The sequence below is a fragment of the Cibotium barometz genome, chromosome 11 (genome assembly GCF_041138505.1).
Source record: "Cibotium barometz isolate CiBa-2024 chromosome 11, ASM4113850v1, whole genome shotgun sequence".
Lineage (NCBI taxonomy): Eukaryota > Viridiplantae > Streptophyta > Polypodiopsida > Cyatheales > Cibotiaceae > Cibotium > Cibotium barometz.
The window spans coordinates 38,894,916-38,920,013 of record NC_141056.1 but is presented as its reverse complement, the minus strand read 5'-3'; the positions used below and the strand labels follow the sequence as shown (position 1 = coordinate 38,920,013).

General features: G+C 41.8%; 1 protein-coding gene across 6 annotated transcripts in view; it reads left to right on the top strand.

Moving 5' to 3' along the window:
- LOC147634156 (uncharacterized) overlaps positions 1-25,098 on the top strand; it is a 43,379-nt gene that overhangs the window by 1,411 nt on the left and 16,870 nt on the right. For 2 of the 6 annotated variants that reach the window (XM_086805300.1, XM_086805299.1), the window contains exon 1: positions 24,328-24,439. Coding sequence is in view for 1 of the 6 variants with exons in the window: in XM_086805297.1 (XP_086661423.1) it covers positions 23,957-23,987 (31 nt within the window). In the remaining 5 variants the exon portion in view is untranslated. Of the gene's footprint in view, positions 1-20,798; positions 20,846-23,854; positions 23,988-24,327; positions 24,440-25,098 lie in introns of those variants that run through there. The other 4 variants (XM_086805298.1, XM_086805297.1, XM_086805302.1 and 1 more) reach the window with 4 other exon arrangements.

Here is a 25,098-nt window from a genome sequence, read left to right as displayed (position 1 = left end):
GTTTTACCAACAATGATAGAAGCTATTGGGCGAACAACATGGTACGATGCTATAGTCTGTACAAGTGGTTGGTGTCACAATTGTGACTTTATCTCTCTAACTACTCTTGATTAGCCTTCAAACCTTGAAAGGATACTAGCAGTGAAGAGTCACACCCTGTCACATGGGTCATCACTAAAGGACACATCTCTTTAAAGAGACACATCTATTGATCAAACATCCAAAGGACATAACTATTCATTCAAGAGTCACACCCTTTCGTCAAGGATGTGCCTTTTCATTTGTACTATTTAGGTACTATTTAATGAGGCTTTGTGTCTCAGTGCAACACAACACAACTTTCTTCTCTTTGCCTCATATTTACTCAAGTATTTAAGTATTAATCTCTTTAATTATGTTTAAGAATATTTAATTAAGCTAAAAGCTTAACAACGGTATCAGAGCAAGCAAACTCCAACCTATAGAATGTCCACAGCCAAACCCTAACCCAACCAACCTTAACCCTAAAATCAGTCTTAGAAAGGATTTTATGGAAGAACTAGAGAGAATTCTCCTTTCAATTTTACCCAAAATCCCAATTTTTCCAGATTTAGCCTCTTTTAGCCTTAGTCATAAAAAAGCAAAAATTAGAAGAAAAAAAACAAGATGGAAAGCACCTTATTGGCAACCATGTGTACCCAGCACCAAGCAAGCCTGTAGGAAGATCAACCATCACACCATTTCATGCATTAGTGCCTCTTGAAACCTTAGTGACGTTTCAAAGCAGTACGTTTTCTAAATTAAAAAAAACAAATTTTGGGCTCCTTCACACCATGAGCCCACGGCAACAGCCCCCAGTTGATAGCGTACAGCCCCCAGTTGATAGCGTACAGCCCAACATCCAAAAAAGGGTCCTTATATTTAGATTTTCAAAGCAGGAATTAAAAAAAATCGAACCCTTTGCATCCTACATGCACATGCATACACTTTTACTTTTGCACACGTGTACACATTTACACATGCAGTCACACACACGTACATGGACCCTCTCTACACACATTTGATAAATAAAATAAAAATAAACTGAGTACGTTTGAACTTCTAAAAATTTTAGTTATGAAATCGAATTTTTTTTAAAGAAAAACATGTAAAGACCAATACTTCTGCTTCTTCAAAATATTTTGCAATGATGGCCCCTCCTTCCCCCTCATAAAAGGTAAATCACAAGTGCACTCTACCGGCATCTAACCCTAGTACTCTCCCGGTTCCAGCTGAACTTCCTCCTTATATAGGATGGTCTATAATAGCCTCCCAAGCTTGTGACCTACCTTCTCCAATTCACATAATGTATTTGCTTCCCCTACTTGCTCATGGTTCTCACTAGGGCTCAAAGCATCAGCACACACAACCCCTAGAGTCCCAATATTCGGAGTTCTCATCTCATTCTACTACTATGGAGGACAAAACCCACAAGCTTGGCAATCCAACTCCAGCAGATTGAAGTAGGCTTTGCACCAGATGCAGCAACAGTTCCAACAAAAACTCCAAGAGTCCATGGCCACATTGGCTTCTCAAATCCAATAGTTGTTGCAGACGAATCGCCATTCTCACACGAGTTCTATACACCAATAGTCAACATTACAGCATCAATGCCAGACAATGACGACACCAATACTCCTCAGGTGAAAGGTGACGACACCAATACTCCTCAGGTGAAAGGTGACGACCTTAAGACTCTTTATTGTCTTTTGCAAGCTAGTAAAACAAAGAAATTAGAAATTAAACCCTCTGAGTCCTATGCAGGACAACATAATGAGTGTACACTTGAACAATGGCTTTATGCACTTCACCTGTATTTTGACTTGACGATCCTTCTCGATGCCAAGAAGATTACATTTGCCGCATCCTTACTAGAATATTGCCTTAAGTTGTTGGCAATGGCAACAATATGTTGAAAAAACGACATGAAAAAATTTGAGCGAGAAGCAGCGTATCCCTACCAATTGGGTTTTTTCAAGCTCGAACTCATTTATGCCACTTGGACCAAACTAGTTCTCTAGCTTCTTATATCTCATAGTTCACTAATCTAATATTGGAGATTAATTTTGTCCCCCAGCGGACGAGCTTCATACCTTCATTGAAGGTTTTAACCCTACACTTTGTACCAATGTGCAAAAGTACAACCCTATCGACTTTGTTACTACCATTCATTATGTCGAGCGTGTTGTAGATCTGAATCCGAATTCTCAAACATTGGCCTCTCAAGGTTGCTATGGTAGCGGTTTGTTCATGTATGGCTCGCGAAGGTTATGAACAATCATCATCGGGCAACTTTTAATTCCGACCTAACTCCCCTTGCTGGCAACATTCACAACACCCTTGCCAACAAGAAGGGTCATCTTCTTATCATTCTCAACATCAGTAGTTCTTCCAACCACGTGCATGTGATCGTGGGGACAAGGCTCTCGACATGATCAACCTCCCGCTTCTTGTCTTGCAAAATAACTTCGTCTTCTCATGAATAGCAAAAGATAGGATTGTGCACAATTTGTAATGGCAATCATAGATGGTTTGAATGCCCTAAATCACCCCATGCTCCTCAAAACTATAATGTGGAACCTTCAACTTTAGAAGACTGATTCGATAAAAACAAGCAGTATCTCATGCACTTCATGTTAGTACTAGCCTTTCTTTAATCATTTCTTCATAGAGTTCACATATTGACATGGAATCCATTTGTGGAAGTAAAGTTGACTCTCCTAACCTTGGCATATCTATGGCAAACTTTATTGAGTCACTTGATGTCAACACCCAAGATTCTTCTAGCATGACTTCAAAAGAATAGCAAGATGATAGTGAAAAGACCTTGGATTCTTTATCGAGTCACTTGATGTTAACACCCAAGATTCTACCAGCATGACTTCAAAAGAATAGCAAGATGATAGTGAAAAGACCTTGGATTCTTTATCTCGACATGATGAGATGCTAATGATTCTTTATCTTGACATGATGAGTTGCTAATGATTCTTTATCTCGACATGATGGACTTTTGTGAAGACACATAGAGTACCAAAGCGGATATAACACTTGTTTCAACCTTACCCACATGGGATGACACAATTTACATCAACAAGCAAGAGGATAATGTTTTCAACATTGTACAGAATTTCACACATTCTTCTAACAAATTAGATGAGTACTTCACTACTTTCAAGTTGAACACTTTAGCAGATACTTTTCACGTATTGTCGAGAGAATTCATGGTTGAACCTTCAAAATCTTCTACATTGCAACATAGCCAAGTCGACTTCAAGCCCAACATTTGGAAGCAGACGAAAAAGGAGACATTAAAAAATGAAGAAGAAGACATTTGGAAGTAGACAAAGAAGAAGACATTAAAAAATGATGCTACAACTTTGGATTTAGCCTTTAAAGCACGATAGCAAGACAATAGAGGAAATTTTTTCTATATTTCTCAATGTGAGCTTCACTACAAGCATAAATGACCTAGTGAAAAAAGATCTTCAGCACAACATCAGAAGTCTCTTATTTAGCTAGTGCCTTATTTCAAGTGGGAGGGAATGTCATGATTGTGACTATATCTCTCTAACTACTGTTGATTAGCCTTCAAATGTTAAAAGGACACTAGCACGAAGGGTCACACCCTGTCACATGGGTCGTCACTAAAGGACACATCTCTTCATCTATTGATTAAAGGACACAACTCTACAACCAAAGGACATAACTATTCATTCAAGAGTCACACCCTTTCATTAGGGATGTGTCTTCATTTGTATCTTTTTAGGCCCTATTCAACACAAGGCCTTGTGTCTCAAATGTAACACAATACAGCTTTCCGCACTTTGCCTCATATTTGCTCAAGTATTTAAGTACTAATCTCTTTAATTATGTTTAAGAATATTTAATTAAGCTAAAAGCTTAACAATTGAAAGGTTCGCATGTTAGTACGAGACCTGTGACACAGTTGGTATGGGTATTGTTTGGCTTGACTTAGTGAACACAAGATTGTGCGTATATTGCATAAGTTTTTCACACAATCAAGATAGTCAAGTTGAATTTACATTTTCATGACTCTAGTTGTGGAGTAGATGCATGAGTGTCATGTGCACGCTAGGGACAAGTAGATTGGCGAGCTAGAGTGTGATATGTTGTGGGCAGACACATGATTTTTTGTCCACTATTGATAGTGTGTGCTTTTTGGGCATTCCTTCCCTATTTATTGGGGGGAGGGGTACCAGTTGGGCACACACCGACAGATGGAGCACAGGAGTGCAGAGCACGTTGAGCAGGAGCACCATTGTGCGCAGGAGGATGTCGTCCTTGGGGGGATAACCCCGGGTGATAGAGGAATCCAGATGAGGACGACAGGGCACTCACGAGGGCATGACGCTATAGCTTGTGGCTCGGTGGGGACATCCAAGATTGTGAGCCTCACTCATGGCTGTCATGGTTGGCTATGTTGCAATGGAGAAGAATTTGAAGGTTCAACCATGAATTCTCTCGATGATATGTGAAAAGTATCTACTAAAGTGTTCAACTCTTGAAAGTAGTGAAGTACTCATCTAATTTGTTAGAAGAATGTGTGAAATTTTGTACAATGTTGAAAACATTATCCTCTTGCTTGTTGATGTAAACTATGTCATCCCATGCGGGTAAGGTTGAAATAAGTGTTATATCCGCTTTGGTACTCTCTGTGTCTTCACAAGTGTTATATCCGCTTTGGTACTATCTGTGTCTTCACAGAAGTCCATCATTAGAAACTTATCATGTCAAGATAAAGAATAATTAGCAACTCATCATGTCAAGATAAAGAATCATTAGAAACTCATCATGTCGAGATAAAGAATCCAAGGTCTTTTCACTAAGTGACTCAATAAGTTTTGCCATAGATATGCCAAGGTTAGGAGAGTCAACTTTACTTCCACAAATGGATTCCATGTCAATATGTGAACTCTCTAAAGAAATGATTAAAGTAAGGCTAGTACAATGATGAAGTGCATGAGATATTGCATGTTTTTATCGCATGTTTTTATCGAAGCAGTCTTCTAAAGTTGAAGGTTCCACATTATAGTTTTGAGGAGCATTGGGTCATTTAGGGCATTCAAACCATCTATGATTGCCACTACAAATTGTGCATAATCCTATCTTTTTCTATTCATGAGAAGACGAAGTTGTTTTGCAAGACGAGAAGTGCGAGATTGGTCATGTCTAGAGCCTTTTCCACGATCAAATACACATGGTTGGAAGAACTATTGATGTTGAGAATGATAAGAAGATGACCCTTCTTGTTGGCAAGGGTGTTACGAATGTTGCCAGAGCAAGGGGGGTTAGGTTGGAATTAAAAGTTGCCCAATGAGGATTGTTCATAACCTTTTCAAGCCGTACATGAACCACTACCATAGCGACCTTGAGAGGCCAATGTTTGAGAATTCGGATTAAGATCTGCAACACGCTCAGCATAATGAATGGCAGTAACAAAGTTGATAGGGTTGTACTTTTGCACATTAGTACAAAGTGTAGGGTTAAAACCTTCAATGAAGGTATGAATCTCATATGCATGGGGACAAAATTAATCTCCAATATTAGATTAGTGAACTATGAGATATAAGAAGCTAGAGAACCAGTTTGGTCCAAGTGGCGTAAATGCGTTCGAGCTTGAAAATCCGCATATTGGTAGGGATAAGATAAGCTGCTTCTCGCTCAAATTTTTTCCATGTCGTAATCGTTTTTCCATTATATTGTTGCCGTTGCCACCAAAGTAAGGCAATATTATTAAGTAAGGATGCGATAAATGTAATCTTCTTGGCATCGGTAAGGACTGTCAAGTCAAAATACAGGTGAAGTGTGTAAAGCGATTGTTCAAGTGTACACTCATTGTGTTGTCCTGCATAGGACTTAGAGGGTTTAATTTCTAATTCCTTTGTTTTACTAGCTTGCAAAAGACGATAAAGAGTCTTAAGATCGTCACCTTTCACCTGAGGAGGAATGGTGTCATCATTGTCTGGCATTGATGCTGTAATGTTGACTGTTGGTATAGAACTGGTGTGAGAATGGAGATTCGTCTGCCAACTATTGGATTTGAGAAGCCAATGTGGCCATGACTCTTGAAGTTGTTGTTGGAACTATTGCTGCATCTGGTGCAAAGCCTACTTCAATCCGCTGGAGTTGGATTGCCAGGCTTGTGGGTTTGGTCCTCCATAGTAGTAGAATGGGATAACTCCGAATATTGGGACTCTAGGGGTTGTGTGTGCTGACGCCTTTGAGCCCTAGTGAGAACCATGAACAAGTAGGGGAAGCAAATACATTATGTGAATTGGAGAAGGTAGGTCACAAGCTTGCGAGGCTACTATAGACCATCTTATATAAGGAGGAAGTTCAGCTGGAACCGGGAGAGTACTGGGGTTAGATGCCGGTAGAGTGCATTTGTGATTTGGGGTGGAAGGAGGGGCCATCATTGTCAAAATATTTTGAAGAAGGAGAAGTCTTGGTCTTTACATGTTTTCCTTTCAAAAAAATTCGATTTCATAACTAAAATTTTCAAAAGTTCAAATGTAGTCACTTTATTTTTATTTTATTTATCAAATGTGTGGTAGAGAGGGTCCATGTACGTGTGTGTGTGTGAGTACATGTGTAAATGTGTACACGTGTGCATAAGTAAAAGTGCATGCATGGGCATGTAGGATGTAGAGGGTTTGATTTTTTTTAAAATTCTTGCTTTGAAAATGTAAATATGCCTACCAAGACGTGGGAGCTGACTGTTGGTGTGCTTTTCAGGTAAGTGGTTTTTTTTGTGCATTCTAATCATCATAATGCCTAGCGGAAAAGAAGGACCTTTTTTTGGATGTTGGGCTGTACGCTGTGGCGGCGGCGGCTGGGGGCTGTTGCCGTGGGCTGATGGTGTGAAGGAGCCTAATTTTTTAAAAAAAAAAACTTTAGAAAATGCACTGCTTTTTGAAATGTCACTAAGGATTCAAGAGGCACTAATGCGCGATGGCTGAGGCTTGCTCGGTGCTGGGTACACATGGTTGCCAATAATGTGCTTTCCATCTTTTTTTTTGAGTAAGGCTAAAAGAGGCTAAATCTGGAAAAATCAAGATTTTGGGTAAAATTGAAAGGAGAATTCTCTCTAGTTCTTGCATAAAACCCTTGTTGCTAAGGCTGATTTTAGAGTTAAGGTTGGTTGGGTTAGGGTTTGGCTGTGGACATCCTATAGGTTGGAGTTTGCTTGCTCTGATATCGTTGTTAAGCTTTTAGCTTAATTAAATATTCTTAAACATAATTAAAGAGATTAATACTTAAATACTTGAGTAAATATGAGGCAAAGAGAAGAAAGTTGTGTTGTGTTGCATTGAGACACAAAACCCTTTGTATGTTTGATCAATAGATGTGTCTCTTTGAAGAGATGTGTCCTTTAGTGATGACCCATGTGACAGGGTGCGACTCGTCATTGGTGTCCTTTCAATTTTTGAAGGCTAATCAAGAGTAGTTAGAGAGATAAAGTCACAATCATGACACCAACCACTTGCACAGATTATAGCATCGTACCATGCTGTCCACCAATAGCTTCTATCAAAGCATTGTTGGTAAAACACATAGCACAGGCTTCTGTGGTCGAGATAGGTTTCCCAACATCATCTGTACCCTCAAGACCGCTTGTGTTTCATCATACAATGTTGTCCGTCAATAGCTTTTTATCAAAGCATTGTTGGTAAAACACACACACAGTATAGGCTTTTGTGGTTGAGATAGGTTCCCCAACATCGTCCGTACCCTCAAGGCCCATTTGTCTTATACTACACTTGGTACTATATATGCACCAAATCTCAGTAGTCAATTGATTGTGATTGTCTAACTACCAGATTCCTCTATATCAACCACCTAAATCAAGGGCTGAATTGAGTTTGAGTTTCCAATTGATTCATCAATCAATGGATTTTGTTGCTTCTCCACATCTTTCGGCCAAAAATCTCGCCCTTTCACCAGAATTCTCCCTATTTACCCACGATGCCAATATTCTAAGTAAAGAGCTTTCCTCGATAAAGATGCTTAAAGCAATCAATCCTTGATCTAAGTCTCTCAGGAAAAATCCCAATTCGCTTCTAATATGGGTGAGACTAAACTGCTAACCTTATATTCTTGTCTTAATCTTTTCACTTCCACTAGAATCTATCCTCACACAGATCTGTTCCTATGGAAGCCTCTAGTGGAGATCCCTCAACATGAACTAGAAAGCTTGCAATTGAAAAGAACTCCAAACCCCTCATGAATCTAGACTTCTATTTGAGATATCCTCCATTCTATTTCTAAGCTCAAAGCTCGTAGAATAAGATTTCCAACTTAAGTAACTTCCTCATAGAGAACGGACATTCTCCCAAGTTACATTCATATCTTGGCCTAAATGGCCCGACTCCTTGAGTCATTACGTATTTCTAGAGCAATCCACAACGAAGGCAGTAGCACTTCTGGACTCTACTTGCTCTCCAAATACAAACCATAAGTAGTCTAGCTCAACCAATTGTCATAGACAAACTGGTTCAAGCCACTCTCCACCCCCAAAATCAAGTGTTAACTTAAGGGAAGATTTTCAACATAAGCTTTCTTTATAGGAATCTCAACGACACTCGGAGACTCCCCAAGACAATACACAAGTCCCAAAATCAAAGAGATCCTATCAACCAGCTCTTATAGCCATCCCTTCAAGATGCAACTGATTGAATCTTTGGGACTTCAAAAGATCTTACTCTCAAAAGCATCTAGTGCTGTAAAGCACCAACTGGTCCAAGAATCATCTTGCCTAGAGTTCCCAGCGGGTCACACAACAACCTTGGTGAATTGCCATGCTTAGGACATCCGAGAAGATCCATTATCTTGTTATACCACAAATCAAAGCATCAGGAGACCCTACATGCTTTAGGTTTTGGCATCCCATACCACCAGAACATATCCCATGTAAAACCTCCGATAAGTATACAAATCTAAGGTGAAAGTGCTAATTTCCCCAAAGAATGGACCTTGATGCAACCATGACATCCAATTGGATGTCATGGTCAAACCTCCAGATCAACCTAGCACCCAGCCAGTTTAATCAGTAAAACTAGAGATGAAAGATACCATCATGTCCACAACCCCAGTTTACCATTCAGGCCAAAAACTAGGTACAAGGTACCTCACAACCTTAGTTTCCGGAACCAGCTCGTCATCTCGCTAGCCATCCATAACCGTCCACAACCTTAGTTTTCGGAACCAGCTCGTCATCTCGCTAGCCATCCATAACCGTCCACAACCCTCTACGTTTTGTGTGTAGGTCATGCCTATAGTTGGCCACCCATGAACTGCTCAGGTACACAACATGAATATGGTCCAGGTATCATCATCTCTCCACCCTTTTAGAGGGTTTGCTCTAAAGGACATGTTCGCATTACCCCTCTCGATGAAAATATGGTATGTGGATGAGCCATAACATGCCACGATATGTGAACCAGTACATGAAAGCATAACGCTTCTACGCACTATCACGAATATTCAATTCACGACGTAGAAAAGGCACAGAGCATGTAACACAAAATTTTAACAAATAAAATTGGATTTAACAACAAAAATTTGGCAATAAAAAGGCTTTATGAAAAGAACTCAATAAATAGGGATTTTGACAAAAGTACAAAAGTACAAAAGTACCAAATAAAAAAATCAGTGTATAAGAGTTTTTGAGATAACTCAGAATATGATTCACGGAGTGAATAAACACTCCCTCAAAATTTCAGTTTTATGAAATCTGCTTTACCAATTAGCCACTCTTGAACTCATGCAAAAGCATGTGGATGTCAATTTGGGCCCCACACATCAGGAACCTCCCGGCACCAGGAGAGAACATTCAGCTCATTTGTTGGTACATAATAGGACCATGTCCATGTGACATGCAAAAGCTTCGGGGTAGATCGGTAACTTCAATGCTCAGAAATCAGCAATCGTTCACGATGAGAATAAAGAACAAAACTGAAAGTAGATGTGCAGAAAATAGAGAGAGAGAGAGAGAGAGAGAGAGAGAGAGAGAGAGAGAGAGAGAGAGAGAGAGAGGGAGAAGAGGACACAATATTGGGTCCCGAATACCCTCTGTATAGGGCCCCCACCACGAATGGTGTATTTGTTTTTATTAGAATGATGCAAAATCTAAAAATAAAAGGCTGACTTGACCTGTTTTGCTGAGATGAATCTCTGCCCTTCACCCTTCACCCTCTTGCGTAGCTTCTCCCTTGGCTGTCCGGGCCCTTGAGTAGATATAGCACTTTGTGAAACATGAGATGATAGAAACACTTGGTAGGGCTGGGTATTTATACCCCCTCACATATTTAGTCAGCCAGCTTAACCAAAGGTGGCCAATAGTTTTCTTTTCCACCATGACTAGATAAAGTAGCAACTTATGCTAATAAAACTTAGCGTTTCACACCTACTATGCTGTCCATCCTGTGCTTAGGCCCTGGTTGGGTGTCCAGGTTGTTGGGCAGCCAAATGCAACTAGTGTGGGCCACCCCACACACAACTGATTGGCTAGACAGGGCCTGGGACCCTGTCGACAACCTGCCCAACCCACACTAGGCCTGGGACCCTGTCGACAACCTGCCCAACCCACACTAGGGCTTGTGGGCTCATCATGGGGCCCTCTTGGCCCCTTGGGGGTGGTTCTACACCTCCCCCATGCCCACATAATTGATCTTGGGGTAGCCCTATGGGCTGGCCCCATCTTTACATGCAAATCCTACATGCCTACACAGAGGTCTGACACTAACATCATTCCAGAGGGAGACTTACAGCACGGACTGGCACTGCTTCATGTGCAGGACAATGCACACACATGATCTCGGACGCATGGAGTGGAACCCTGGTTGACTCATCCTGGACTAGGCTCACATGGGACACGTTTTCCACTCCAGGTCCTGCACCTTCTTGTTCAGATATGTCTACGTGGCATCCAAGTGCGGGATGCACCTGACATCCCCATCTGCTTGACTTGACGAAAGTTGCATAGCCTCTAAATAGTCCATCAATAAAGCTGGATAGTCATCAAAGAACTCTTTGTCAAGCCATACCACTTCGTGGGTCCCTCGGTCTTGAAACTTTGTGAGAAACTATCTTTGTCTTCGGCCTCAGCCGCCATGCTTAAAGTGGTGCAAAAAGATCTGTTCTGGAACCATCACTTCAGCTTCATCAATGATATTTGGTTCCACTTTGTCTTTCACTTCTGAAGGGATCGAACTGCATATGGTTTTAACCAAAACTGACATGGAACACATCGTGCATAGTCCAGCTCGGAGGTAGCTTCAACTTCATTGAAACCTCGTTAATCTTTCTCTGGATTAGAAAAGGTCCGAAGCTCCTGAATGACAACTTTGGGCATCGCTTGTCCACATGTTTCAACCTTTGCTTCATGATCCAAAGATAAATGCAATCACCTTCCGAAAACTTCATATCCCTTCGGTCTTTGTTGGCTTGTTGAGTGTAGACCTCATGTGCTTTAGCCAACCTGTCTTTTACTGACTCCAAAATCTCATGGTAAGACTCCGTCAATGTGTTCGCTTCAGGTACTGAAGACGAGGTTCTGGTCAATAGTGACTGGAATGGTCTTCCAAATACTGCTTCATATGGAGTCCTACCAATAGTTGAAGAAAAGGAATCATTGAAAATAGCTTGAACTAAAGGCAAATACGATTCCCACTTACCTCGCTATGATCATGGACATAACACTTCAGCACGTCAAAGACCAACGGGTTGTAGATTTCTGTCTGGCCGTCCGTCTATGGTTGAAATGCACTTGAAAAATTCAATTTAGTACCAAAGTTATCAAACAATGCCCTCCAAAAATGAGTAGTAAACTTGGCATCTCGGTTTGACACTATGGTCCTAGGGATCCCGCCAATCGAGTACCAATGCCGAATGAGCAAATGGACAACATCTACAGTGGTCACATTGGCCTTGCACGGAATAAGTATAACAAATTTGCTAAATCTATCAACTATAGTCAAGCACTAAGTATTGTGCTTACTGAGACTGGGAGGCAGATTCGTGACAAAATCCATTTGATATATCTTGGAAAGGTCCCTCAGGAATTGGTAAGGGCTGCCCTATCTTCTTCCCACGATGAGCTTTTATCTTTTGACAAATATCACATTGTTGCACATGTGCAAACACATCTCGCCTCATCTTTGGCCAATAATATTACCATTCTAACTTCTCCAAAGTCGAATTCATGCCCCTGATGACCACCAATAATGGCGTCATGGGCGTCATGGAGGAGAGCTGCCCTGAATGACTTCATGATACACATTTGATTTTCATAGAAAAGCCAACCGTTGCATATCAAAAAGTGGCATGGTCTTGTGGTATCCAATGCCAATTCCCATTGTGTACCGAATTCCTCAGAATCCGCGTGCGTGTGCTTCATGTCATCTAGTCTTATACCAACAAGGTCGAGTCTAGTGGTTTGAATCAAGGTCACCTGTCCCTTTGGGCTCAAAGCATTGGCCATTGGATTGGCCTTTCCTGGAAGGTACTCAATCATACCACCAAATTGTTGGAATATCTGGCTCCAACAGTGCTGTCGGTCACTCCACTATGCACTTGGCATTGTCTGAATCCAGCGTAATGCCTGATGGTGGTCAGTGCGAATCTCAAAGTCACGGCCATAAAGAAAATGTTTCCAATGTTTCAAGGCCTGAATAACTTCGAGAAATTCCCGATTGGAGACCGAGTAATTCCTTTCTCGGGCACAGTAACTTACGAGACATGTAAGCTACTGGATGGCCATTCTGTTGTAATACACCTCCAATTGCGATGTTACTCGTATCAAAATGATCACTTGGAACGGCTTGTTCCACCAGGCAAGCGCCAGACAAGGGGCTTGTGACAAAGCCACCTTGAAGTTCTTGAATGCATCCAACGCTCATGGAGTCATTCAAATCCGCTTCCTTTTAGTCTTGAATACCCTTCAACAGATCGGTGAGGTCCGCCAAGAGGTCAGAAAACTTGTCTATGTGGGTGGAGTATGCCTGGCATATACCCACAAAGGATTTGATGTCATAAGCAATTTGTGGTACTTCCCAATTGACAATCTTAGCCACCTTGGCCGGATCAAGTCGAATGCACTAATGATATATACAAGGTAATGAACCTCGAACAAATAAAATTCAGACTTCTTCTCATTGACGTAGAGCTCGTTGCTTTCATGCAACTTCAAGACTTTCTCCACATCAATGTCATGTTACTCAACCATAGCTGAAAATACCAGTATGTCGTCCAGAAATATGAACACACACTTTCCAATCAATTCCCGGATCATCATGCGGTTGAATGTGGCTAGGGCGTTCATCAAGCCAAAAGGCATGACCACAAATTCATAGTGGGCCCATTTTGTAGGAAGGCTATCTTGGGGATGTCTCCCTCAGCAATCCTCACTGGTGGTACCCACTCTTCAAATCGAGCTTTGAGAACACTTTAGCCCCATTCAGCCTCTCGAGAATATAGTCTATTCAATGCATCGGGAATCTACTTTTGATAGTCATCTTATTGAGTGCACGATAATCGACACACAATCGAGAAGACCCATGTTTCTTCTTGACAAATAGGATCGGTGCTGCAAATGGCGACACACTGGGACGACGAATGAACCCAGATTGCAGTAATTCTTAGAGTTGGCGGTGTAACTATGATTCCATTTCCTTGGAAAGGCAATATGGAAATTTGCTTAGGGGTTTTGAGCTTGGGAGAAGGTCGATCTTGTGGTCCTCTGGTCTAGCGGGGGGGGGGGGGGTTCCGGGGGGAGCTAGGGAGGGAGATTGTCCAGAAGAAAAATCTTCTGGAACTTTTCATGGAGAGCCAAATACTTCTCGGAAGCACTAGCCACTGTTTGGGCAGTCTGGATGTAAATCATCACACAATGTGTGCCTTTCCTGATTGCTCGTTTAGCTTGCTTATGAGTGGAAATTTTGGAATTTTTGGCTCACACTTAATGGTCACTGGGGTGTTGGACACATTCCGGCTAATCTAGAAAGTGTGCTTGTCCCACTTGACATCAAGAAAGAACTTGTGAAACCACTGAATGCCCAAGATTATGTCCGCCCCTCCTACAAGAGGGGCAACCATAAAATCACGCACAAACTCTATGCCCTGAATGACTAATTTAGCACTTAGAGCTTTAAGCTTGATGCTCATTGTCATGCCTATGCTAAAACCCTCAACTTGCTTGTCCACTGAAGTCAAGATGAAACGGGCACGCCGAGTGGCCTGTTCCGTGACCACATCATCTGTGCTCTGGCCACGTATGTAGCCAAAGGTCTTGAGCAATTCATTGCGCTCATACTCTTGGTCATGGGCGCCCTTCTGCTCATCTTCGCGAGCTCTAGATTAAGCTTAAGCGCATTGGTCGAGGTCTTGGAGCCAGAGCCTCCCGTGCTCTATTCTGGGGAAGACCCCATGTGGTTCTGGCCTTTTCCCCTCGAGGTGTGAGGAGCTGGTTGGGAAGTCTTGGGCTTTCCGCCATTGTGCTTCATTTCAGCACTCTGTGCAAGGAAGAGTGCGTCTTTGAAGGTGGCTGGCCTAAACATATACACCTCGCACTGGATTTGCATGTCAAGGCCATAAAGGATTTGCGTGTCAAGGCCATAAAGGAATTGCCCTTTCTTGTCCGTATCAAATAAGCCCAACTACAAACATAAGTTTGAAATTTTATTGGTAAACTGAAGGATTGGTTGCACGTTTTGACATGCTCCCCTAAACTCGTCTTCTAGTCGCTCAAGGTAATGGGACGGTAGAAACCGTTGCTTAAGGTCACGGATAAACTTGTCCAAACATAAGCTACCATACCTAATCTGGTGTGGGCATGAGCCCACTGGGCCCACCAAGGAATGGCCTCACCTTCCAAGTACCAACTAGCTAAGATCACCCTGTCAATATCACTTTTTCGAACTACGGAAAGTAAGCCTCAAATTGATGCAACCATGAATAAAGCGTTATGGGGTTGAGTTTACCATATACTGACTGAAGTTCATTTTCTCGAGAAAATGACTTGAGGAAGCCACTAGTGTCAGTCTTGCGTCCAAATCCGCAAGGTATTGTTCATGTTCCATGCGTTGCATGACGTTGTCTTCATGTGTTATCGAATCTCCATTGCACGTATCTGCAACTCAAGCATTGAACTTGGCTGCGGTCATGACCCTTCAAAAGGGTCTCTTTGTAGAGGATTCAGAATCTAGGAAATGGAAGGAGAGGGAGGAGGAGACGGAAAACGTGGAGCTGGAGAACGGGTGCGCTCTTCTAGAGCCAGTACCTATGCCTTTTGCTCTTCCAATTTGGTTCTTTATTCTGCGTGATTGCTTGCATCATCTTTTGGAACATCTCTGGTACACTCATGCCTGATGCCCTAGATGGACTACCTAGTGCACTTCGGTCCCAAGGTTCTTGTTCTCTCTCGACGTCGTAGCTTGCCATAGCAAGAAAATCCACTACCTTTTCGGAGCGCAATCTAACCATCCACTGTGTGTGGGAGACTTCTGGAGGCTGAAAACCAACTGTCCTTCAAGGGACAGGAGTCACTCTAGAAGCGGTGGTCCACCCGAGTCTGAAAACTAACCACACGAGTGAGAAAAATTTTCTGGTTCCTTGCTGAATCTTTACACTTGAAGTAGGCTCTGATTCCACTGTGACATGTAGAAGCTTCGGGGTAGATTCGTAACTTCAATGCTCAGAAATCAACAATCGTTCACTATAAGAATGACGCACAAAACTGAAAGTAGATGTGTAGAAAATAGAGAGAGAGAGAGAGAGAGAGAGAGAGAGAGAGAGAGAGAGAGAGAGAGAGAGAGAGAGGGAGAGAGAGGGAGAAGAGGACAGTATTGGGTCCCAAATACCCTCTGTAGGGCCCCCACCACGAATGGTGTATTTGCCGTTATTAGAATGATGCAAAATCTGAAAATAAAAGACTGACTTGACCTGTTTTGGCTGAGATGAATCTCTGCACTTGACCTTCACCCTTCACCCTTGCGTTAGCTTCTCCCTTGGATGTCCGCGCCCTTGAGTAGCTGTAGCACTTTGTTAAATATGAGATGATAGGGCTGGGTATTTATAGCCCCTCACATAAATATGAGATGATAGAGACGCTTGGTAGGGCTGGGTATTTATACCCCCTCACATATCCAGTCAGTTCAGCAGTTTTCTTTTCCACGACTAGATAAAGTAGCAACTTATGCTAATAAAACTCAGCGTTTTCACACCTACTATGCTATCCAGCCTGTGCTTATGCCCTGGCTGGGTGTCCATGTTGCTGGGCAGCCAAATGCAACTAGTGTGGGGCTGCCCCACACACAATGGATTGGTTGGACAGGGCTTGGGACCCTATCGGCGCTTTGCCCGAGCCCCTAGGGCTGGCCGATAGCCTACCTATCCCACACTATAGGGCTTGTGGGCTTAGCATGGGGCCATCTTGGCTCCTTGGGGGTGGTTTCACATCTCCCCCATGCCCACATAAATGATCTTGGGGTAGCCCTATGGGCTGGCCCCATCTCGACATGCAAATCCTACATGCCTACACAAAGGTCTAGCATCCAGTATCATACAAGATACATAGAACCACTGACATCATTCTAGAGGGAGACTCATAGCGCAGACTGGCACTGCTTCATGTGCACGACAATGCACACTTGACCTCGGACGCATGGAGTGGAACCTTGGTTGACTTGTCCCAAACTAGGCTCACATGGGACCAGTTTTCCACTCCAGGTCCTGCATCTTCTTGTTCAGATATGTCTATGTGGCATCCAAGTGCGGGATGCACGTGACAGTCCAAACCCTAAAGGGTTTGGGCCATGCTTCCTTGGTTATCCTCTTGTAAAGCAACAGGTGGAGGATAGGGTCCAAATAATCCCGGTGGCTTAGTTGACTGCTCGCCATGGACTTCAAGTAAAAAGCTTGTCTAATATGGGATGAAAAAGCACACTGACAAAGCTGCCACTAAACTTGCTGCATATACAAGGATAATCCTTTGGTCCTGTTGAAATTAGAGCATTGTGATGAGCTATGGTGGATCAAACACTAGAATCAACATTATTAACAAAGTGATTAGTAAATAATTAAGATGTAATTAAGATGTAATTAGTGGATAATTAACAAATAGATTAATGTAGGCATGGATACTCAAAAAACAGCAAATTCTCATTAGGGCAATGCCTCAATTTATAGAGTTTACATCAAGCATCTAATCCCACTGATTTCTCCATGATTCACTCCACCTCTTTTCCTTGATTCTCTCCACCTCTTCACTTTTCCCAAAATATCTCCCAGAATATCTCCACACTTCCCAGAATATCTCCACACTTCCTAAATCTTCTCATGCTACCCTTTATTCTCTCCCAGTAGATTCTTCTCACCTTTTCACAGGTTCTTTCACATTTACATCTTCTCTTTTACAGCCTCTAACCAAGGGCTTGTTCCCGCACACACCCTATTCATCACTTGTATATTTCAACACCTCCCCTCAAGTGAATACTCCTAGAACACCTAGACCTTATACCAAGTTTGCCTCCCCTTACTGATAGTCCGCGACTAGTGTCTACACCTCCCCTCAAGTTATCTTAGCACACCTGGACCCTGTATTATCAAGTTTCTTTCTTACTTGACAGCCCGCGACCAGTGCCTCAAGTCCCTAAACTCCATAGTCCTTGACACTCTCTCTCTCTCTATGTGTCCAAGGCTACTATAAGTGCCCGCCGCGACCTTGACTAAAGTGCTCACACATACATCTACCACGTGGCCTACATCATCAGTGGCTCAAGTCCCTAAACTCCATAGTCCTTGACACACTCTCTCTCTCTATGTGTCCAAGGCTACTATAAGTGCCCGCCGCGACCTTGACTAAAGTGCTCACACATACATCTACCACGTGGCCTACATCATCAGTGCCTCAAGTCCCTAAACTCCATAGTCCTTGACACTCTCTCTCTCTCTATGTGTCCAAGGCTACTATAAGTGCCCACCGCGACCTTGACTAAAGTGCTCACACATACATCTACCACGTGGCCTACATCATCAGTGGCTCAGAGGTGGTTTTACTTTGTTGGGGCAGGTTACATTGGGTTGTGGGGTCTCTCTCTCTCTCTCTTTCTCAGAGATTTTCACATGGCTCCTCACTCTTTGGAGCCTCACATCTTCTCTTGTCTTCAGTCTTCTTGTCGTGGCAGCTTCTCTCCACGCGTCCATGTCTTCTTTCAGTCTTCTTAGGGTAGCTTCTCTTCTCGTATCCATGTCTTCCTTTAGATCTTCTTGGTGTGGATCTTCCTCTTGGAAAGAGATATTCTTCTTCTTTCATGGCGGGGCCATGAGCTTGTCCGTCAGGTCTTGTTGCTCCATGTGAGCAACATGTTTCAATGTTTTGCTGATAGTTTTTTTGGGCTTTTGATGTTCATCTTGTGTCATTATGCAATGCAAACCCAAATTTATGCGAGAGGTCTTACCTCTTGCCTTATTCTGGACAAGGGCAGTGTCTGTTCCCATTTTTACACTGATGTAATGTGCCCAATACATAATGCGTATAGCATTCATTCTCATGCACATTCCCAAATGCAACTCTGGCTGTGAATAATCTTGATTTTAAGTGAGATTTACAGGCATTAACCAAGGGTTAAATGCAAAATGATGATTTTCACAAATTTATCAGCACAATTTTACCACCAAAAAATACATTAAATCAAGGGTAACCAATTTTGTACGGAATGGTTGGAGTATCAAACCAACTCCGAATTGAAATCTGAAGTTATAGGGATCTGTATCAGATACCTAATGGTTAATTTGAACCCTCAATTGTACCAAAATATAGTGATTAGCACTGATTAATCATTAATTAGCAAATTAATCCACTGTTTTGTGTGCAAAAAACAGAGTATGCGGGGAGTCCAGATCTGGTGCCTTAGACTCTAAATGAGCTCAAATGCTTTCAAAGCCATCAATAGCAATGAGTCTAGTAGAGGATTAAGCCAAGAAACACAAGATTTGACCAAATATTGAAAGCTTAATCTCTGTTTTACCAAAGTCACCTGCAGATTTGATGAAGAGCTTAGATCTCACTGTAGACTTAATGAAATTGAATTCTGTTCTCCTTCATCCGACGGCAGTTTGCTACGTTGTTTGGATGAGCTTGAAGAGCTATAAGATACCTATCATGTGCTAGAAGGGTTTGGCCTAATTTTATGTGTGCAAGGAGAGGGAGCTCCTCCACTGGCTGGGGGTACAGAGGTGAGTTGAAAAAAGAGGGAAAATTATAATTTTCTACTAATCCTAATTAGCAAGATAATGGGCTCACAAATTAGCATGGCTCTGATACCATGTTGAAATTAGAGCATTGTGATGAGCTATGGTGGATCAAACACTAGAATCAACATTATTAATAAAGTGATTAGCAAATAATTAAGATATAATTAATGGATAATTAACAAATAGATTAATGTAGGCATGGATACTCAAAAAACAGTAAATTCTCATTAGGGCAATGCCTCAATTTATAGAGTTTACATCAAGCATCTAATCCCACTGATTTCTCCATGATTCACTCCACCTCTTTTCCCTGATTCTCTCCACCTCTTCACTTTTCCCAGAATATCTCCCAGAATATCTCCACACTTCCAAGAATATCTCCACACTTCCTAAATCTTCTCATGCTACCCTTTATTCTCTCCCAGTAGATTCTTCTCACCTTTTGACAGGTTCTTTCACATTTACATCTTCTCTTTTACAGCCTCTAACCAAGGGCTTGTTCCCGCACACACCCTATTCACTTGTATATTTCAACAGGTCCACCCAGAGTGTCCAGAGCAAAAGCCGCCCCACTCGGTGTCCAATTGTTGGATTGTTTTGATAAGGAAAAAAGCTTTTTCTACCCCTCAAAAATTAGGGAAAAGCCAAAAAAGCAACACTTAGGCATGCTTCTTTTTGTATCCATGAATTTAGGGAAAAAGCTATGGGCATACAACGCGCACACATATGCTTTTTCTGTATCCAAAATTTGGGAAACAAAAGCAATATGCCAAAATGACTTAGAGAAAAAAAAAAGAAAAAACCCATTCTGGGTAGTCTCTGCATGATGATTCAGCGAGGTTCCTAGTACCTCCAAAGACATGGTCATGGAATCCATATGATCAGCCTAGGTTCAACTCTGAAAATAAAGAGCATAAAAGTAGACAACAATGGTGCGAGAGAGCACTAAAGGCAAGGGTTGTGTGAGGAGATGATGCATAAACAAAAGGAGCATGCTATGCTGGGTGGCCAAGAGCCTTTTGTTTTTCTCTGGTCAACCACAGAAAAAACAATGTGCTCCACATGGCAATCACCCAAAAAGTAACTTTTCTATAAAAAAAAAGGCATTAAGTAAATGCGTCCTCCTACACATGCCCAAATCGGCCTATTATGCCCAAAAAAGTATCACATGTGCTTTTCCCTCATCCATATACTTTTTTGCTATTTAAAGAGAGGTTTGACTCCTCTTGTTGTGCGCCTAGATCTGGCCACATCTGCCCTAACGCATGACGCCGCCACATGATACATCCAGAGGTATGGCTCCTCAAATTTTTTATTATATTTTGTTTTGTTTGTAAAGTACCAGAGCGCCCCACATACGGGTATCCACTTGGGTACCCACACATACGGGTAGTCACTTGGGTACCCACACATACGGGTAGTCTCAAATATGTTACACTTCTTCTAGAAGACCGTGTTTGGTTTTTGAGGATTTTTTTTTGTTTTTGTTTTTTTTTTGCATTTTGTAGATATCCACGTTCTTAGACTCACAAGAGGTATAAGAGGATTGCCACAGGTACGCTCCTATGTGGTATTGAAAATCCACTACTCACTCGATTGATAGGATATTTCCATCATCGATATTTGGTCTTTTCAAATATCTTGCAATTCTTATAATAGCAGATGTTCAATTTTTGACGATATCTTGTGAAATCGCTATTGTATTTTGTAGATATCTACACTCAAATTGTATATCTGTTGCACGCCCACTATGTAAATTGTTTCCATTATTTAGTGTTTTTGAATATGTTGCAATTTATAGGAGCACATATTTTGTTGTTGAAGATATCTATGTTCAGCCTGTATACTTTTTTATGTTTTTGCTGATTGTATTTTGCAAATATCTACGTTTTGGTGCACTCTTACGTGTTATTGTGAATCTATGCAAGCCACACAAGTTTATTTTCAAAAGGTGCGAAAGAAAAATCAAAAGGCCCTTTTGCAAATTAGGTGATTTAAGAAAAAACTATAATTTTTTAACAAATTCTATTGCTTTTGTTGATTCTATGAAGATGAAGCATCCAAGGAACTTTGTAGATGCCTGCGTTTTACACAATATTGAAGATGAATAAGGCAAGTGGAAGCCCATGAAATTTGGATTATACTCATGGATTAGGCCCGTTACACATACCCCACCGCCCATGTATGGGCAGGGGATTGGGCGGGGGAGATTGCCTGCCCATGAATTATCGGCAGTGGATACCCCCACCACATCAGCATGGGCAGGTAGGGGTATGGCGATGTGTAATGGGCCTTATTATGAAACCATCTCAAAGAGGGCCCATTGTGTGAGGAAGGAATGCCATAATGATACAAAAGACCACTGGAAAGAACGCATAGTAGACTTCAAAATGAGTGGCAAGGGAATGTCTACCTAATGAAGTTAAAGTGCAACATGTTTACAAGTCGACAAAGCTAAATCTTAACACCAATAAAAAACACTTTAAATCTCCTTCTCATTGTGACTGTGCTTCATATTTTTCTTCCAGTCAGCTTTATATTGAAGATTTCATACTTCTTTACATTAAACTTTATAACATCGGATATGTGTTTCTTTTGTAGACTTGTTTCTATCCAACTTCTATGAATGGAAGCCAATGAAGGCATCACTGGTTTATTCAAGGTCTGGAATGTTGACATAGGAGAGGAGTTGTGCAAGGGAAGGGATATAATAGGAAAGATTATATTCTTCTACAAATTCATGTACATTAAATTCATATAATTTTCAAGATCAAGATAATTCAGTTGATTGTGCTTGAAGATGGGGATATATATCACGAGCTTTAAGTTGAACAAACTTGGTCTATCCATGTTGTACGAGTTGAAATGGGTATGAATGGCAAATCCCCAGAGACCCTAAGGTTTATCGTGGATGGACAAATAGTGAGGCAAATAGAAGAGAAAACAACCTTGATTATTGAATTGAGAGACATATATTAAGCTGAAAAGGAAGACATCTATCTTTACCTCTTGTTCTTTTACCCATGGTTTACTAACATACAATTTTATGATGGTTTAAAGGCATTTAACTTTTTTTAGTTCATGGAAAATTTAAGAAAACTTTGAGATTTGAGCATATAGGTGGTTTTAGTTATATTTTTATGAAAAATGGAAATTTCAAGTCGAATTTTTTTGTCCATCATTGGGGGGAGATTCCTAGAGAGTCTTGATAAAGTGCCACCCACACAATTGGAGGGAAACCTTCTTGCAAGCCTGGTAAGAATCTGATTTTGATTATGACTATCTCATAGCTAATTGGAATCTCATCATCTTAGTGGTCTGGACAAAAACCGTTCACTATCTGGCAATATGTACCCTAAAAAGTTTGTTGAACTCTCTGAATTTTATTTTTCTTGTTGATGTCGAGACCATAAGTAAGTTCATTTTTGTGTACTCAAGTCTTCCCCAGCCACTCAAAACCTGCATCCTAAATGTAATCACCTAACAGAGAAGTGACATTTTTGAGCTTAGCCTCAATTTAATATCAGATCACCTCATACGCTAGGTGTGTCCCCTCCCATCTAAAGCAAGTGCATTGGGCTTTGAAGTTGATCTAAAATTGAGTGGTGCACACTAAGCACATAGGCCCATCCATGAATATCAAACAACCTTTGCACTTGGTGTGTACCCTCCCTCTGAATGTTTCATTTTCATGGTGGCATTCACATCGCTTAATCCAATCTTCTACAAAATTGTAGTAGATGAAGAAATTGGAGCGAGCCTTGAAGGTGATTTCAAGCTTGGTAGCTACACCTTTGCCAGGTGGCAAGAAAGATTGCCACCACGAGGTGGGAATGGTCTACCGGCTAGACTTCCGTGTGGTGGAGTAGGGCTATATAACCCTAGAATGAAGCACCTTTGCTAAGATAAGTGGGGCTAGGATTCTTTGCTTCATTCTAGGAGTGCCACCATGCAAGAAAGACAATCAGAGGGAGGGGACACACCAAGCGCATAGGCCTGCCTACGCATTTGGTGTGTACCACTGAGTTTTAGGTCACTTGCTCCATTTTCTTTGTCTTTCTACAAAAAGCCATCCATATAACACCATTCAGAGGGAGGGAACACACCAAGCGCATAGGCCGATCCGATATTCACAGATCAGCCTATGCGCTTGGTGTGTCCCTTCTTTTGAGAATGGTGCTATGTGGATGGCTTGGAGGAAGATGTGATTTCAAGCTCTAAACAATGGAGGAAGAGAGGAAGGGCTTGGTAGCTACCCTTTGCCACGTGGAAACATAAGAAGCAAAACATTTAGAGGGGACACACCAAGTGCATAGGCCGATCTGATATTGACGTATCGGCCTATGCACTTAGGAGCAGGAGAGGTCACAAGTACAGGAGAGGGTGTGTCCTGAATATAGTTGAACTCGTATGGCCCCTTGGCCATAAGCCACCACTGTAGGAAAATTCACTGGAAGACGGTGAAGTGTGTCCATGGAATATGAGTTGGTGTTTTCAGCCGTAACAAGTGATATTTGCCCCGGATATATGTTGTGCCCGAAAAATAATGAAGTGGAGGGTTTCTGAATTATAAAAATGCCTCATATTAATGTTTACAGGCACAAGGAAAGATATATTGCCATTGAGGGTTGCAGAGGCCATGATGATCAGCAGGTAATGAAGGACCATGAACCAGTTGGTCGAAAACAGCACGCCAGGTTGGTGTTCTTAAAATAAAAAATAAAAAAATGCGCTAGTTACTGGCCGTGCCTTATGTTCTTTTTTTTTTTGGGTGAGTTAGAGCTGGTCGTTGCCGTGGGTTCCCCTTCTTTTTTTTTTTTTTGAGTTAGCATTGGGCGCTGCAATGGGCGTCTTCCTTCTTTTTTGTTTCTTGTGCGTTGCGCTGGTCACTGCCGTGGGCATCTTTACACAGGTCGGGTTGCCGTTGATGTGTTGGCCGCCGGCTGCTTGGGTCGTTGGGTAAAGCCACGTGGGTTAAGCCTTAACTTGTATTATGTGAAACGTCACACAAAAAACATGAAAGGTTGTGGCTTTCAGAAAACGAATGGGTGGCGCCCCTTACGTGGGGAGGATTCAGCCCCAAGGGAGTGCTATCAAGACCTCCAATAGAGTACAAGGGAGCCTTCAAGCATTTGGATGGAACCCTGATGTGAGTCTCTGCTTCCCACCATTTTTTTTTGAGAAAATTGGGGGAAAACTGCTTAATCAAGCAAAATTGGCAAAATTGGGCAAAATTAAATGGGGCATTCTCTCATGTTCTTCCATACAACTGTTGCTATCCTTAATTCTAAGGTTAATTTGTTGATTTAGGGTTTTTGATTTTTAGGATTAGGATTAGGGTTTTTTGGATGTGGGTATCCTACAAGTTGGAGCTTGTTTGCTCTGATACCACTGTGAGGACTTCCTAGTCTATTAAGACATAATTAAAATTGAATACAAGAACTAAAGATAATTAGAGAGCGGAAAGCTAGTTGTTTGCATTGAGACACAAGGCCTTGTTAAATAGGGCCCGAAGAGGTACAAATGAAGAGGCACATCCCTGACAAAAGAGTGTGACTCACGAATGAATAGTTGTGTCTTTTGGACATAGAGGTGTGTCCTTTAATCAATAGATGTGTCCCTTTGAAGAGACGTGTCCTTTGATGATGACCCATGTGACAAGGTATGACCCTTCACTGGCGTCCTTTCAATGATTAAGGGTAATTAAGTCACAATCATTACAGAATCATCTTGACTAGAGTTCCCAGCGGGTCACACAACCTCGGTGAATTGCCATGCTCAAGACATCCGAGAAGCTCCATTATCTTG